Below are 19,126 nucleotides of genomic sequence, written 5' to 3'. Positions count from 1 at the left end.
ACTTTGGAGCCATGCACTCCCAGCCCGCATATTTGCACATGCTCAGCACCAAGAGGTTAAAGTGCATATTCAGTCAAAACTTTTTTCTTTGAAAAGAATGGGGAAAGTATTAGAACTCTGGCTTGGTATTACTGTTATCTGGGACTCAGTCAAGCTGATCATATGCGATACAACTAAGGATGAACCGAACACCCAGCCCCCCCACCCTGGTTCGGTTTGCACCAGGCAAAAAATTCGGACGAACAGCGTAAAAGTCTATAGGGCACGAACATGAAAAATCAAAAATGCTAATTTTAAAGGCTCATATGCTTAGTTTTAAAAACAGGTGTTTCTTCCGGAGCAGTGATTTTAATAATGCTTAAAGTGAAACAATAAAAATGAAATATTCCTTTAAAGTTCAGGGGGGGGGGGGGTGTCTATAGTATGACTATAAAGTGGCACATTTTTCCCATGTTCAGAACAATACCACAGCAAAATTATATTTCTAAAGGAAAAAAGTCATTTAAAACTGATCACGGCTGTAATGAATTTGTCAGGTCTCAGCAATATAGATAAAACTCAGTGAAAAAAAATGACATGGGACCCCCCCAGTCCATTACCAGGCTCTTGGGTCTGGTATGAATATTAAGGGGAACCCGAAACCAAAAATGTAAAAAAAATTGTGTGGGGGTCCCCCCAAAATCCATACCGGGCGCTTCATGTATGGTATGGAAATTAAGGGGAACCCTGAGCTAAATTAAAAAAAAATGGCGTAGGGGTCCCCCCAAATCCATACCAGACCCTTATCAAAGCACACAACCTGGCAGGCCCCAGGAAAAGAGGGGGGGCGAGAGAGCACCCCCCCTCCTGAACTGTACCAGGCCACATGACCTCAACATGTGAAGGGTGCTTTTGAGTAGCCCCTCAAAGCACCCTGTCCCCATGTTGATGGGGACAAGTGCCTCATCCCCACAACCCTTGCCGGTGGTTGTGGGGGTCTGTGGGCAAGGGGCTTATTGGAATCTGAAGCCCACCAGGGGGCCATTTTATATAATATCCCTCTAAGCCCTTGTACACACGGTCGGAGATTCCGACAACCAAATCCATCGGAGTAATTCCGACGGATTAATTCCAGAAGAGGTCCGGAAGTGATGTTGCATACACACGGTCGGACTAAATTGTCGGAAAATCCAATTGTACATAACGTGATGACGTTATTTCGTTACGACGGGACTACGTTCAGGCTAGTAGCCAATAGCTTTGGTCTAGGAATTTGATCTGAGCATGCGTGGCACTTTGTCCGTCGGAGTAGGTTACACATGATCGGGGTATGTCCGATCGGAGCATTTTGTCGGAAAGTTTTACCGGCAAGTTGGAAAACTTGGTCCGTCGGATATTCCGACGGAAACAGTCCGATGCAGACCACACACAGTCGGAATATCCGTCAAAACGGTCCGATAGGACACATTCCGTCAGAATCTCCGACCGTGTGTACAAGGGCTTAAACATGAACACCAAGCTGTGTGTTTGGTTAGCAGGTATTCTACTTATGAACGACATCTACAAACACTCATTGCCAAAAATTGGCATTTCCTCATAGAGGATTATACTATCTCTAAATATTTTAGACCTAGCCCGGAACTCATTTTCAGACGACCAACCACATTGAGGGAACAACTTACTTTTAACCACAACATACAGGGACAAAAGTTCCTTGCCACAAGGGACTTACTGATGTGGTAACTGTCCACGTTGTCCATGGGTTAGAGAGTGCAAGGGCATAAGATTACTGAATGGCTAGTGGCATAGATCTAAAACCTGTGCCGACTGTCCAACCAAAGGAGTAAATGACATCATGATTTGTAGATGCGTGTTTATTTTACATTGGGAAAACAAAACGTGAGTTGAGACAAAGAATTGCAGACTATATGTACTATTCGGATGGTGGGAAAATTGTGACATCCGTTAGGTATTTCGGGCTTTACCATAAATACCATACCAAAATGGTCTCTTTCTTTGTTCTCAAAGCCATCCCTATGAATCACGGGGGGGGGGGGGGATTGGGATAAAACTATATTTTAATGTGAGACCCTCTGGATAGAGCATCTCAATGCAATGATTTCGCATGGCCTCAATGAGGTAAATTCATATAAACCTTTTATGTAAATTAAGCCAGATTGGTGTTTGTCTGAATATATATTTCTTTTTCACACTTTCATTTTTTTTTCTATATATTTTCTTCTTTCCTTTGTTTTATTTATATTTTTCTTTTTTTTCATATCTTTTTCTCTCCATGTTGTGTCTTTTGGTTGACTGGATTTGGTTTGGCGATTCTCCTTATGACAGTCAGCTTTAGATTTATATTAATATGTTTATTAAACATTTCTAAATTATAAACTTCAACTGTAAATTTTTTTCTGTTATTTTTGTAAAGGGCCTTTGTTGCTTTTTTCTTCTATTGGGAGTCACTCATAAGCATAAGTGAGGTGAATGTTTTAACAACTTTTCTCCGCTAGATGGCTCCAAATATCCTTGTGTCTCTCTGTGTCATGGGCATGCCCTTTTCCAACATGGCACCTGTGGTCTCAATGTACAGGGGTGTGCTGCATGATCGGGCAGGCTCGGCCCTATGTGACCTCCCGGTGGGTGGGTGGTCCTGCAGGGGGAACCGAGTGGCCTCTTGGCTTGGTCGCGCACCATTGCCTCAATGGCAAAGCACACACTATGTTGTGTGCATCTACCGTTTCTGGGGCAATGTGCATGTGCTGCCTGGTGCATGCACACTCTGGGCCCGGTGACGTCAGACACCCATTGTGTCTTGGACGTTGCCGGATGAGAGCACGTCATGGCTCACACACACACACATAAAGAGAGATGGTGATAGTACTTTCACTAGGATGTCTCTCTGGGGGATGCATGTTGAGGCAGGCTCTTTGGTAAGTCCTTTTAAACATACAACAATGGCCCATATTATGGTGTGGATTGATGCTCAGCACTGATCTTTCACATATATTTACATATATTTATATATATACAGTATACTCTATCTTTAGGATATATTACCTATCCTTGGATACGACTCCATCTGAGTGCTTCTTGTCCACACACTGGTTTAATCCTGATCTCTGTATATTTTATACAAGTGCAAATTACAATCAATTGCAAAGGTGAGGAAGTTATACACCTAGACCAATAGAGGCTAATATAGGTGATGTACGATTTGTGCATGCATGAACTTTTATGATTGCAAGCACCAATGACTTTATTATTATATCTTATTACATCCTCTATAGGCGCGGTGTCTAGGATGTTTATGACTGATGCAATGTTGTAGATGCAACAAGCCAGTTTTTAATACTTTGATGTCCTTTAAAAATCTTAGGTACAGTCTAATTTAGTCTATACATGTATGTGCGTGTTTCGCATTGTCATACACACGTGTATATCTGCATTTTGCTCATATGCCATATTACATAAACAAATAACATGTGTGACCTTACCCTGTACCCTGTACAATCCTCTCTATAAGGACTAACCATATCATTCATTTGAGCCTGCATAGTTGCATACATACCCCCACTCAGGTATGTAACTCCATTTGCATTTTCTACATAAGAAATTCAATTCTACTTGAAATTAATGTGCATTTGTTATTCCTGAGGAATGGCCCTCAAGTATATTTGACGACTTCTTTCTCTTTCTAAACTAGATCAACATTGGGTATATTTTGTGCCCATGAAACGGGTTCCCACCCCCTCCGGGGTGGGTCACCTCTTAAGCATAGCCCCCGGTTATCTGACACCCCTGGTAAGACACATGGATGACGATAGGAGTATTTTCTGCAACAGATGCAATATATTTATATGTAATGTTACCGGTGTATATATCCACAAAATGTATTTTGTGAGTAATTTGTATATTTTTCTATTTCCATGGCTATATGACAATCAATTCTTTACACCATCTAAATATAGAAAGCTCCTGAAGAAGCGGTTAAAGAGGACGTTAACCCCAGCCGACTTTTCTTATTTTTTTCAATTTTCACATACAATAGCTCATTACGAGGGATAATAGATTGAAAACGTCCGAAAACGAGGTCTGTAAATACCTTATTTAGGCTCTTTGTAATCTCTTAATTTCCGGGTATTGGCCACGCCATTGTTTGTGCTGTTTGCTGAATCTGTTCTGGATGTCACTTCCGCCCTTACTCTGTTTCCCTTTTGAAACCTTGCGCATGCGCCGCAGTGCCATATCAGGAAGGAGATAATCAGAGCAGCATCGCGAGACTTCTCCTCTGTGCCATTCAGAGGCGAAACTCGTCCATAGAAATGTCCCGACAGGCAGGGAGTACAGAACGGGCACACTTTAGGTGCCGCTAATGAAACATCCTACTGCGCAATCACGCATGGCGTCATTTTCGATTACAGGGTGATTTACATGGAAACTACAGCAGTGAGTACACTTTCACAGGCAGCAATCAGCTACCTGTGTTATCTACCTCAGTGTTTCTCAACTCCAGTCCTCAAGGTGCCCCAACAGGTCATGTTTTCAGAATTTCCCTCAGATGAAACGGCTGTGGTAATTGCTAAGGCAGTGAAACTGATCAAATCACCTGTGCAAAATAATGGACAACCAGAAAACACGACCTGTTGGTGAGCCTTGAGGACTGGAGTTGAGAAACACTGATCTACATTATGAAGAGGTAAAGTTGTCTCGGAGGGTTTACAACCACTTTAATATAAACCTGCGAAACATGTAGAGAAAATAATATAGAGATGGTATTTATGTTTAAGTTGTCTTGATAAGATGCAACTTTTGAATTTTTCTTGATTGTCATGGTCTGCTTTTTATTCTGTGAATATATTCTTTATATATATCTTTTGTAATAAAAATCCTTTAATAATTTTACCTTTGACTGCTTAATGCCAGTTAATATACGGTACCATCAAAGTCCGAACACAGCCTCTTCTTTTTTGTCTATATTTTTTAAAGTTGGCCTTCTATATAAATGGAAGCTCCACAACACACAAACAAATTTAGCTGAAAAAAAATCCTTTAAAAATAAATACATTAGGCAGTGGTTAGGTATGATGATATCACTTATGCCTTCTGGAACAGTTGTTTATTTGTTTAATCTTTTTTGGTAACATATTTTTTATCAATTTTTACAGATCATTTTGTTTGAGCGAAGGCTTGCAGGAAAGGGCAGGAATGCAAACCTTCCATTTTTCCATTCTCAAATATTTAAAAATCCTGGAGTTAGGTTAACAACAATAGCTGCGTTCACCTACTGGAAACATATTTAAGCCTTGAACATATCATTTACAAAAACGCTGGCCATACACGTATAGATTTTTGTCCGAGAATATTTGTACAAAGTGTACATTTGAGGAATGGATGACTATCGTTAGAACATTTCACTTGCTTTTAACATACATTTTTAAAATTAATGTAATTTCTGAAAGAAAACCACAAACACTATCTGAAAATTAGTTTCATCAAGACAATTTTCTATTCGGCTCCTTAGAAATGTATCATCACTGTGATTGAAAATGATTGTCGACATGACCCCCACTAATGAATAGAAAAGCAAAAGAACATTCCTAAAATGAAAATTTCCAACTGAAAGCGTATACGTGTATGGCCAGCATGGTCTGCTGTTCACCTTTTGAATCTGCTAGTGGCAATGTTCTCTGGCAACTGGAAACTCTTGGTTCTCTCTCTAAATGTTGTGCTTCTACAATTTATTTACACATATGTCACTGTGTTGGAAAGCTTTATATTATCCACTTACAGACCGGACCATTTTGCTGGTCAAAGACCAGACCACTTTTTTGTGATTCGGCACTGCGTCGCTTTAACTGACAATTGCGCAGTCGTGTGACGTGGCTCCCAAACAAAATTGACGTCTTTTTTTCCCACAAATAGAGCTTTCTTTTGGTGGTATTTGATCACCGCTGTGGTTTTTATTTATAGTGACAATTTTGAAAAAAAGGCATTATTTTTTATTTTTTGCTATAATAAATATCCCCCAAAAATATATAAAAAAACATATTTTTTTCCCTCAGTTTAGGCCGATACGTATTCTTCTACATATTTTTGGTAAAAAAATTACAATAAGTGATTATTGATTGGTTTGCGCAAAAGTTATAGCGTTTACAAAATAGGGATAGTTTTATGGCATTTTATTTAATAATATTTTTTTACTAGTAATGGCGGCGATCAGTGATTTTTATTGTGACTACGACATTATGGTGGATACATCGGACATTTTTGACACATTTTTGGGACCATTGTCATTTATACAGCAATCACTGCTATATAAATGCAGTGATTCCTGTCTAAATGACACTGGCAGTAAAGGAGTTAACCAGTGGGTGGCAGTGTAGGGGTTAAGTGTCCCTAGGGGTGTGTTAGTAACTGTGGGGGGCTGGGCTTTCATTTAGTGAACACTGATCTCTGCTCCAATCACATGGAGCAGAGATCAGCGTCACTAGTTTATAGGCAGAATGGGGAAATACTGTTTACAATGGCATTTCTCCATTCAGCTGCCCAGTGAGACGATCGCGGGTATGTCACGACCGGACTCACGGGGGTCCCGACCGGTGGCACGCTCGCGATAGCAGGGCAGCAAATTCGAAGTTATGGCACCAACAAGAATATAATTAGGTTCCATTTCTTGGTTTATTTCACGAACATGTCAAAGCAGCCTCCGAGATGGGGGAAGTGGCAGAACTGATGATGTAGCAGAGAGCGACATTCTCCCCCACGCTTTAAGGTTGTAACATCCTACTCTTATATGTTCTCCCCCGAGTGCGTGCAGGCTTCCCCCCCCCTTTTTTTTTTTTCTTTTTTTTTCCCTTTTTCTCTTTCCTTTTCTCCCCTCCTCTACCTCCAATCCTTTGCTTACCCCCTCCCCTCACCTCTCCCACACTTAGTCATTCCCGAGAATATGAAGACGTGCATCTCACCGTGTAAAATACGGAAACCGGATACATTACTATACTAAGTACGTCTGAAGAACTCTAAGGTGATAGCCTATCAGGAGTAGTTTAGGAAGTGTACTCTATACCATGATACTATTTACTCTTTACCTGTCACCATTAGACTGGGCTTCTTTGACAGTTGCCTGGGGAGGATATTCCAACTACGAAAAGAGATTAGACTCACCCCTCCTCGAGTACCACACACGATCTGGCTATACCGCACTTACTAGGTAATTGAGGTCTGGTCTTTTTTTTCTCGATTGTGCATGTAAGTGTTCATATGTTAACTCTGATAACTGTTCATGATATTTGTTGTTTTACGGCCACTAGATATGTGTTTCCGTAAGATATGATGGAATGTCCTTTACTTTCTTGTATGCCTATGTTACTTCCCTTGTTTCCCCCAATAAAATGTTTAAAAAAAAAAAAAAAAAAGAAGCAGGGCAGCAAATTCAAAGGGACGTACAGGTACGCCCATTTGCCTGCCCGTGCCATGCTGCCGACGTACATCGGCGTGCGCTGGTCGGGAACCGGTTATTGTCTACCTCAATAAGCTGTCTGTGGTGGTGTCCTTCTTAGCAAAATGGGACAGATTTCTTGAGACCTTACTTAAATAGAAAAAAGAGAGGTTACCACTTTCTCAAGAAATCAAATCAATGTAGTGGCCACATCCCTATGGTGTATATAACAAAAAGTTCCCCCTAGGATGGGACTTTAAAAGCCACAGACATTGAATTACGTAGAAAAGTATTTATTGATTACATGAAACAAAGAGATCAGACAATGATCAAAAAAATCAAACATAAAAAGACGTCTGACAACCAATGTTGTATGATAAAACAAACATAGCACAAAACATGATACAACATTGCCTAAAAATGATACTAGTACTCTCCAGTGGATGGCGATCCCTGGTGCCCTGCACATTTCCAGTTGGATACCTTCATCAGGGGTAGAGAGTAGGGGTAAGTACGATCAAAACCATATATTTTAGCTCACACAACGTAACTTCATGTCACGAGCAAGTGAGGCAACTTTCAGGATGGGGTTACATATCAAATTCAGCTTAAGATCAAATGTCTATAGTATAGAATTCCCAAATCCGTTACATAACAGATAGACAGCAGCAGCTGGAAGTGCGGACTGTCATGTTCTCGTTTTTTCTTGTTTTTCAGGTATATGCTCAGGTAGGTAGCAGGGAAAGAGCTATCCAAAGCCTTAAAAGGCTCCCAAGTCAGTGGGTACCCCAATGCTCCCTATCTTCCTGCATAAGTCGTGTGTGACTATTGGTATCAGTCTCAGTGATGTCTCCCCTCTCTCTGAAAAATTTTCTATTTGGAAATTTTCGCTGTTTACCTTTTTTGTTAGTGGCAATGTTCTCTGGCAACTGGAAACTCTTGGTTCTCTCTTTAAATTTTGTACATATGTCATTGTGTTGGAAAGCTTTATATTATTGTCTACCTCAATAAGCTGTCTGTGGTGGTGTCCTTCTTAGCAAAATGGGACAGATTTCTTGAGACCTTACTTTCTTAAATACTCTCCGTCTCAAATCCTAGGTCCCTACTCTTCTTTACTTATCTTTATTCCCAACTCTAAAAAAGATAGAAAAAAGAGAGGGCACATTAGCCTTATCCCAATTACATATACCAGGATTTATTGATAAAAACAAGGTAAAGACTACTCACGAACATGTGAAGAAATATTGCTTGTAAAGCCACCTATTTGTTTCAATCAGTCCTGAAACCAACAGTCTTCCTAGTAGGCTCTGAGGAAGAAGGTACTCCTTTGATACACGTCAGCCAGTAGTGGTCCTGATATCCTCCCCTCTGTCATCTGGCAACTGTTTCTTTCAGGATCAATTGCCACAAATAGGTGGTTTTTACAAGCAATATTTCTTCACATGTTTTTGAGTAGTTTTTACCTTGTTTTTATAAATAAATATATGTAATTGGTATAATGTACTAGGCTGGTGCACCCTCTCTTTTTTGTAATCTTTTTATAACCACTAGGATATCCCCTATCCTGGAGGGCATCAAGGCCAGAGAAACTATCCCTTGAGTAGTAGACCCCCCGGACATCACACTAATGCGCAAGAGTATTTGTTTGCTGTTATTTCCAACTCTCTTCTATTTTCCTGAACCAAGAACGGCAGTTACCTATCCTTACATTTTTGATTGGGAAATGGACTCATGCTAGTGTTGTGTGGAGAGAAAAAAAGGGCTATGTTGCATATCTGTTGGTCTTGACCTTGGATCTCATTCTTCTGGGTGCAATATGTAAAATATTTTCACAGGTAATGCGCCTCTGCATTCCAAGAATTCCTGAAATCACAATCATCTTTCTACTCCTATACCCCATATCTGCTGAATATCTTTCTATTAGTAGGTAGAGTTGTGATCACAGGACACTAGTGGTCTAACCTCACCCCTCCTCTTAAGTAATGGGATTCTGAAATCATTAAATCATGAAGTAACCAACAACCTTAACGCATGATACATTTAAATAATATATCTCTACATTGAGCATCTGGATCACATTTATGAGTGTCACCTGATTTAGGAGCCTTCTATAACATTGACACCCCCAGTTCCATGGCATCCTTCCCTATTGAACCTCTTCCATCTCTTCCTTACCCCCTCTCTCCTTTTCTTTCCACATACTTTCTTCTTGCTTTGCTACTTTTTTCTTTTAATTGTGGTGTCAGATGTGGGATTTTTGCTTTACTCATCTTCTTGATACACAGGGTGACTTGTACATCCATTCACCTTACTCACACATAGGCTAACTTGGCACTTTACAAGGTACAACTCTAATGAACTTGGCCCTTTGTGATTCAGGTTTAGCTCCAAGAAGTGTTGCATGCTATATGCGTTTGGGATTCCGTTTTCAGATTCAGATGTAGCAGTTGCAGCAGAAACTTTCTGTGACTTTCAAGCATTAAAGTGGCTGTTACGGCTGAAGGTTTTTTTTTTACCTTCATGCATTCCATGCATGATGAAGTTAAAAACCATTCTGTGTGCTTCCCCCCCCCCCTATAGCCCCTCCAAAGCTCACCGGAGTCCCCTCTCGATCGAGCGATGTGCACCAGAGACTCGGCTGTCCCAGAACTCCCTCTCTTCATTGGCTGAGATAGAAGTGTGCACCATTGGCTCCCACTGCTGTCAGTCACAGCCAATGAGAAGAGAGCAGGGGGTGGGGCCGAGCCACGGCTCTATGCGTCTTTTGGACACACAGAGCTGGGCTTCGGTGTGAGCACACACCATGCCCTCAAAGCAAGCCGCTTGCTATTGGGGGCACTGGTCAAGGGGAAGGGGCCAGGAGCACTGGTGGGGGAGCAGAGAAAAGGAGGATTGGGGCTGCTCTGTGCAAAACCACCGCACAGAGCAGGCACGTATAACATGTTTGCTATTTCAATATGTTTTAACCTTTATTGTTACTTATTTTGTCCTTATTTTGTGTAAAATCATCTTGTTAAAGGGAGATATCAATATAAAATGGCTTATTAAATCTGAAAAGAAGTCAACAATTGCTAATATTACTCTTGAGGATATCTCTGAATACACCACGGATTAGGTACTATTTAAAATATTATCATATTGTAAGATAATAATAAGATAATGATCTTTAGTTTCAAAAAGGTTACATTTATTTTCAGCTATAATTTTATAACTGAAATTTAAAATTAATGTTACTGCCCCAAACAACATCACCAAACTTGTCTCAAAATATCACCCAAGCTGTCCCCTCCACTCTTCCCAAGACCTCTGTCTTTCTCTAGCTCTCCTGTCTCCTCCTCCTATGCTCATCTCCAGAACGTCTGCAGAGCCTCTGCTATCCTCTGGAACTCTCTACCTCAATCTGTCCAGCGATCTCCTACTCTGGCCCCTCCACATACTTTCTTCCTCCTTTACTACTTTCTTCTTTGCATCGTTTTGCTTTTCTCATCTTCTTGATACACAGGGTGACTTGAACATTCATTCACCATACTCACACATAGGCTATCCTCACACTTTACAAGGTAAAACTCTCATAAATGTCGCCCTTTGTGATTTCCCAAAACCTCTGGCTCTCTAGCTCTCCCGTCTTCTCCTCCTATGCTCATCTCCAGGACTTATGCAGAGCCTCTCCTATCCTCAGGAACTCTCTACCTTAATCTGTCCAGCTACTCTCTCTCTCCATCTCCTACTATGTCCGTCTTTAGGCGATTCCTGAAAACTCATATTTTCAGGTAAGCTTATCACAGTTATTAACTTTTGTGGCACTTGTCGTAACCCATTAGATTGTGAGCTCTTATGGGCAGGGCCCTCTTAACCCTCTTGTATTTTATTGTATTGTATCTGTACTGTCTCCCTTTATATTGTAATGTAAAGCACTGCACAATCTGTTGACGCTATATAAATCCTGAATAATGATAATAATAATAATAACACATAGTTAAATTAAATATATATTATCTACGTGTTAAAGCTTGTGGAATTAAACCTATTGTACTTTGATGAAGGTGGGCTTTACAGCAGGACAACCTTAAATCAGGTTCTGCTAATGTCATTTGAAGACAATGAGGTTACTGTGGGCATTGGATCATTAAAGCTAGTAACTTAAAATTGAAAAACATGTTGCCTGATCTGAGAAATTGCAGAAATGATAGGGGTCAACATTTTGTTTACACCAATCATATAGTAAAATGGAGGATTCTTAGCAAGAACTTGTGACCTACTGGCCTATAGGAAGTACATGATGCTTTGAAGAAGTGTGAACTGAAACCAAAAAGAAAAAAAATAGTTTTCAGCACATCTCACTCCGTGCTATAAAAGATTTCGGCTGCTAAATTCCTCTACCCAGTAATAAAAAGTGTTCTTAACAAAGTGGTTGAATACGTAAAGAAAACAATGACAGGTTATGCTAAGTTACCAATAAGTTATATTTGAGTTTTAATATCTCTCAGATGTGATTTGGGTTAATGAGAGTCACACATTTAGATACAAGTACAAGGCAGATACTCTATAGTTAACATGCTACTGCCCACAAAGGTACCATTCTGGTGACTGCTCTACCAGAGACTACTCTTCCCTCCCATTTAGTCTGTGCATATCATTACATGATGGTGCCTCATTGGTTGGCATGGCGTGGCTCAGATTGGTAGGCCTCCCTAATCCTGGTTATGGATTGGCTAAATCTCCAATCCCTATACTTTGCATAAGACACCCCCCTTTAATGCAAATCCTTGGCACAGACTTTGATTCGGGAGATTTAACTTATAGGTACATGACCTTTTCAGGGAAGGTAAGTATTGATGAGGGGCTGGCCCCCTTCATTGCATATCCAAACGAGGGGTCCTTTGAAGTGAATATTTGTAGAACAAAGAGGTTGGGTCCCATTGTTTAGAAAACAAGTGTAGGCACTGAATCGTCTGTATAACAGGGACTGGGAAGCTATATTACACACCCACATTGATACAGCTGTACATGAAATATATTCATAATTACTTACAGCTGTTAATGGAGATTTCACATAAACTCATAAGGCAACAGATGCCCCCTTGTGGCCAGTTGAGAATATGAGATGTTGCTGTGCCTAAAATTATGGTTTATGTGTAATCTCCTTCAATATTTGGAACTTTTGTCTTTGCCTTCTGAAATAGAAAAACTCTTTGAGAAAAAAAAAGCTTTTTGGATACAACAAAAGTCTCATTGTAATTCTTAGGTATAACAAGCTCCAATCCTCTTGTTTTACAGTGTGTGGCTGTTATTCATTTTATTCATCTTCCCCATTGCTTTTTTGATATCCTTATTTCTTAAAGAGTATATGATTGGATTAAGCAAAGGAGTCACCACTGTGTACAAAAGTGAAAGGATTTTGCTCACCGACAGAGATTGTCCTCCAGATGGAAGGGCATAAATAGAGAAGAGTGTCCCATAATATATAGAAACCACGCATAGGTGTGAACTACAAGTGGAAAAAGCTTTTTTTCTACCCGTGTTGGACTGAATTCTTAAGATTGCACGGACAATACACACATAGGAAACTGTGACAAAGATCAGTGGTAAAATAAGCATAGGAATACACAATATAGTAACTTCTGTTCGAACCAAGGAGGTATCAGAACATATGAGGTCTAACAGTGGTGTTAAATCGCAGAAGAAATGGTCTATCACATTCGGTCCACAAAATTCCATCTTACATATTGTTATTGTGTGGATCAAAATGACTGAAAAACAAATGACCCAAGATATTAATATTAACTTCAGACAAAGCATATGGTGCATGATGGAAGAATACAGTAAAGGGTTGCAAATAGCTAAATATCGATCATAGGACATAACAGTAAGAAGAAGACACTCTGAGCTTTCGGTGACACCGAAAAAATAAAATTGTGCAATGCAACCTTCAAAGGACATTGCTGCACCTTGATTTATAATGATATTCAGCATGTTAGGTGAAATATTTGTGGTCAACATGACATCAGTCATGGCGAGTTGCGACAAAAAGTAGTACATGGGAGATTGAAGATTTTTGCTAAAGGACACTAGAATGATTATCAGAAAGTTCCCACATATTGTCAAACTGTATATAACAAGAAGCATGAAGAAAATTAGAACATTGATGCCACGATAATTTTGAAATCCCAGGAGGAAGATTTCAGCGATCGCGGTGATGTTACCACCATACATTGCCTATAGGACAGAAAAAAACAGAAAGGTAAATTTTAATGCAAAAATAAATACAAATTGGATAAATAACTAACATAAAACTAGAACATGACTATAGGTTTAGATAACAATAAAGTACATTTTCCATGGAACACGGACAACATAAAATATTGTGTAAAAGAATTGGAGATCTCTAACTTTACCGAACATCTCTGTCGTAGTTATCAACCTAAACAATAATTGTTCACTAGAATGTGTATATGCCTCAAAAATGATCAATTTAAATTATTTATGCTCTCTTGGAACCTTTGGATATCACATAGTTGTATGTAGGATAACCTTATACCTACACACTCCTAGATTTGGTTTGACTTTGTATTGTTTTATAGCATTTAATATATGGTATTCCAATCCTTTTCTCCATGATGTAGATGTATGCTGGTGTGGTTTGTACATAGTTAGTCTGGTTGAAAAAAAAAAAAAAAAAAAAAAAAAACTCAAGCCTATCCAGTTCATCCAATAGAAGGGAAAACTATATAGTGCCTTGAAAAAGTATTCATTAGTCATGTTACAACCAAAAAATTAAATGTTTTTTATGGGGATTGTATGTGATAGAACAACAAAATTGAAAAACATGTTGCCTGATCTGAGAAATTGCAGAAAGAATAGGGGTCAACATTTTGTTTACACCGATCATGTAGTGGAAAGGAGGATTCTTAGCAAGAACTTGTGGACTACTGGCCTATAGGAAGTACGTGATGCTTTAAAGAAGTGTGAACCAAAACCAAAAAGAATTGTTTTCAGCACATCTCACTCCATGCTATAAAGGATTTAGGCTGCTAAATTCCTCTACCCAGTACTAAAAAGTGTTCTTAACAAAGTGGTTGAATACTTAAAGAAAACAATGACAGGTTGTGCTATGTTACCCGTAAGTTATATTTGAGATTTAATATCTGATTTGGGTTAATGAGAGTCCCACATTTTCTACCAGAGACTACTCTTGGCGTGGCTCTGATTGGTGGGCCTCCCTAATCCTGGTTAAGGAATGGCTAAATCTCCAATCCCTATACTTTGCATAAGTCAGTCCCCTTTAATGCAACTCCTTGGCACAGACTTACATAGTTAGTCTGGTTGGGAAAAAAAAAACAAGTCCACTCAGTTCATCCAATAGAAGGGGAAAACATATAGTGCCTTGAAAAAGTATTCACATCCCTTGAAATGTTCCACATTTAACCATGTTACAACCAAAAAATTAAATGTTTTTTTATGGGGATTTTATGTGATATTTTATGTGAACAACAAAATTGAAAAACATGTTTGTGAAGTGGAAGGAAACATAATTATGAATTGCAAGGAAATGATTAATGGTTTTCACAATAAAATATATGAAAATCAATATATGAGCGTCAATACTTTGTAGAACCACCTTTCACTGCAATTAAAACTTCAAGTCTTTTTAAGTATGTCTCTACCAGCTTTGCACATTTAGAGGTTGACAACTTTGCCCATTCTTCTTTACAAAATAGCTCAAGCGCTGTCAGTTTGGTTGGAGAGCGTCTGTGAACAGCAATTTTCAAGTCTTGCCACAGATTCTCAATTAGATTTGGATCTGGACTTTGACTGGGCCTTTCTAACACATGAATGTGCTTTGATCTAAACCATTCCATTGTAGCTCTGGCTGTATGTTTAGGGTAAGTGTCCTGCTAGAAGGTGAACCTCCACCCCAGGCTCAATACTTTTTCAGACACTAACAGGTTTTCTTCTAAGATTGCCCTGTATTTGGCTCCACCCATCTTCCCATCAACTCTGACCAGATTCCCTGTCCCTTCTGAAGAAAATAATTCCCAAATATGAATCTGTCACCACTATGTTTCATGGTGGGGATGGTGTATTCAGGGTGATGTGCAGAGTTAGCTTTCTACCACACATAGTGTTTTGCTTTTAGGCCAAAAAGTTCAATTTTGGGCTCATCTGACCAGAGCACCTTCTTCCTCATGTTTGTTGTGTCCCCCACATGGCTTCAAAGAAACTGCAAACTGGACTTCTTATGGCTTTCTTTCAACCATGGCTTTCTTCTTGCCACTCTTCCATAAAGGCTATATATATATATATATATATATAGATAGATAGATAGATAGATAGATAGATAGATAGATAGATAGATAGATATAGATAGATCTCTCTCTCTCTCTCTCTCTCTCTCTCTCTCTCTCTCTCTCTCTCTCTCTATATATATATATATATACAGTATATATATCTATATATAGATATATATCTATCTATATATACGGTATATGTGCCTGATCCCCCAAGAGGTAATTGGATGTTCCTTGGATCAACTTTACCTATAAATATAATACTAAACCACTGGCAACAAAAGTAAGTACACCCCTAAGTGAAAATGTCCAAATAGGGCTCAATTAGCCATTTTCCCTCCACGGTGTCATGTGACTCATTAGTGTTACAAGGCTTTTTGGCTATACTTAAATGAATGCCACATTTGATGGTTTGCAGTATCTCATTTGATACAAGGAAATGGTCTCACATGTGCCATCTTTTTCTGTGATGCAAAAATTATTGAAACTAAACATATTATGTACAAAATTAAACTTTTTACAAAAATGTTGGTGGATGTTCTGCAGTTCAAAATAGGCCAAGAAATAGTGGTGGTACTCATCTAACAATTCTTAATTACATATTACTTTTGATAATTTGGTATTATTAATATTTGTTCATCTCCATGATGTGGGGGGGTCTCTCTAACCAACAGTGAGGTACAAGATTTGATCAATATTGTTTACTCGTGTTTATTCAAGTATTTAAAACCTTATCCTTAAAGGGGAAAAAACTATAATGAACTGAATCTGCTTAAGCTTGTTTAGGTGGAATTGGACTATAATTTGTCAGTTACTTATGTAAAGTTCATCTAAATCCATTAGTCAACCTATCACTACCCTCTCCACAGCTTAACAGATTGTCCAATGGCGGCTATGTTGCTCCTCCATAGTGGAGCCACCCTAAGACAGGAAGTGCATTATTAGCCATATATATATATATATATATATATATATATATATATATATATATATATATATATATATATATATATATATATATATATATATATATATACATACATATACATATACATATATACATATATATAAAAATGGAACACCATGAATAAGGTGGACCAAGGTATACACATACAAATGGTGAATATAAGTGCTATGACACAAGATAAAAATGGTGTAATATTCAAAAACCTTGTAGGGATATGAAAAACAATAATGTGTGGTGACAATAACATAGTAAAGTCCAAACACTAAAAAAAGAAGTTATAGGTGAACTTCATAGAAGTTTTGTCCAATCAGATGACTGTAATTAATTCCTCGGTCACAAATGATGGGATGATGCAGGCAAGAAGATGGCTGTGTGGCACATACAAAACGTGATGGACATTTGTCTAATGGAAAGTTGTAGATAAATACTTCTTACCAGACAAGGTGGACCCACCTGTCATAAGACAGTGGGTCAATCGGGGTTATGTTGGCCGAAAGCCAGATGCTCATCGGTGGCACCAACTCAGATACAGATGGAGTATGTTGAGGGATCACTCTAGAAGCAGACGTTTGATCGATCAACAAGAATGGATCCAGGTATGTCAACCAAATATCCAGGACTCAGACAGGTCTTCCAAGCACATAGAGATTGAACCTCAATGGAGGGTCCGTACCTGGAGCCAGTGACAAATGAGACATTGTCACATTAGAACCATATAACAAAAAAAAAAAAAAGGCTCCATATGGTGCAGGTCATAAAAAAGGAGAGGATTTTTAATCTCATAAAAAATACAAACATCAATAACAGATGGCTGCATAAAATGTATAAAATGTGATCACAAAAACATATAGTAGTAAAAGCAATGTGGGAAGCACGTACAGCAAGCCCAGTGTGTTTCGACCTAGAGGCCTTCAACTGGGGCAGCAATTTTCTTCACTCTTCACATTATTATCTATATCACTAGGTAAAAATAATAATAAAAAAAGAGAAAACGAATGAAGCCACCAAATCTAAAGATTTTTTTAGATACACTTGAACTTAAATTTCAAATTGTGAACTAGAAAATCAATAATTCGTTTAGTATAGATTTAATAAATAAAAGGAGTTCAGGACTTTCAATGTAAAACAGTAAAATGATGTAAAGAAATATCTCAGAGATATGCATTGTAAAAGGATAATCATACAACAGCGCTGTTGTATACAGTGTCAGAAAACTAAACAGACTGATGTTGTGTGTTTTAATTGTCTTCTGAAGTTACTTACTGTTTAAAAAAAGTAAAACAAAAAACATGTTTTAGGATGAATCTTGGTCTATTGGTATGATATGGTCCTCTCTCTTGTTTGTCAGTGTCAGTGAATGTTACAATGCTTCATTAGTCCTATGCCTTTTATCCATTAAAAGTCCCTGGAAAATATCTGATGAGAATGATGGAAAAAAAAACCTCCAGGGTAAAAATTGTTTTTACTTGGCAATTAATTATTCTGCCATTTGTTATCTAAGGAATTTCTTATGTCTTTTTGTCCATTGATATAAGAAGCACCATTTTATAGCTTTGCATGAACTATTTTTAAATATTTTTTCCTATTTAAATTAGTTCTAAAAGCTGAAGGTTTTTAACTTTAAGGCATACATTAGGGTAAAAAAGATTCAGTATGCAGCTCCTTTCCAGACCCCCCAATACTTACCTAAACCCCATCTAAATTGCAATGTGCATGATAGCAGTGGCTCTTTAGGCTCTCTCTCCTTTTTGGACAAATAGGCAGCAGCCATTGGCTCCTGTTGATGTCCAATCACAGCCAGTGACTACTACTACATTATTGTTTTTTAAAACAATTATCAAATAAACTTTTTTGTTTCCTTGGAAAATGTAGTTTCACATTTTTAATTAGTTACATATCAGTGCTACTGATAACCTCTTCCTGGCTATAAGCATTTATGTCCTGGTCCTGGTGGACATTGCATCCACCGGCCACTCGCATCAGCTCCCGGGACCACTATGAGCCCGTGTGCCTGCTGCATTGATTTAAAGAGCTGCCTTACAATGACATCAATTTGCGAAGCCATGCCAACCTGCCGCAATACAACTGCAGCGGCTGGTCGACAAGTAGTTGAAGGTACCTTGCTTCTCCTAAATGGTAGAGAAGCATTCAACCCAACTCTCTCGCAGCAAAGGAGTAGTTGCCTGTACTTCTGCAGGAACACAGTGCTGCATACTGTATGTAGCAGGAGCTACTACAGTGCAATACAGCATATACATCATCTGCATCAGTCTGTAATGGAAATAGTTTATTTGGGCCAGCTTGTATGTAAACCTGACAAGCCAATTGTCAACCGTCAGGTGGAAGTGATCAGGTGGCTATAAATTTTCCCCACTCCCTAAACTCCCTGCATTGTTTTCCAGTCTCCACTTTCCCACCTGCAAGCTCAGGAACCCTAATGGTAAGTAA

At 38.8% G+C, this 19,126-nt stretch overlaps 1 protein-coding gene across 1 annotated transcript; it reads right to left on the bottom strand.

The window, feature by feature from the left end:
* Positions 1–12,074: 12,074 nt before the first annotated feature.
* LOC143964027 (olfactory receptor 5G9-like) lies at positions 12,075–13,636 on the bottom strand. The gene has a single exon (XM_077473744.1). The coding sequence runs from the start codon at positions 13,634–13,636 to the stop codon at positions 12,695–12,697; it is 942 nt and encodes a 313-aa protein (XP_077329870.1). The 3' UTR covers positions 12,075–12,694.
* Between the last annotated feature and the right edge of the window lie 5,490 nt (positions 13,637–19,126).

Source organism: Lithobates pipiens, unplaced genomic scaffold (assembly GCF_037356315.1).
Source record: "Lithobates pipiens isolate NorthernLeopardFrog02 unplaced genomic scaffold, aLitPip1_a1.2 Scaffold_8, whole genome shotgun sequence".
NCBI lineage: Eukaryota > Metazoa > Chordata > Amphibia > Anura > Ranidae > Lithobates > Lithobates pipiens.
This window is presented reverse-complemented; position numbering and strand designations above follow the sequence as displayed.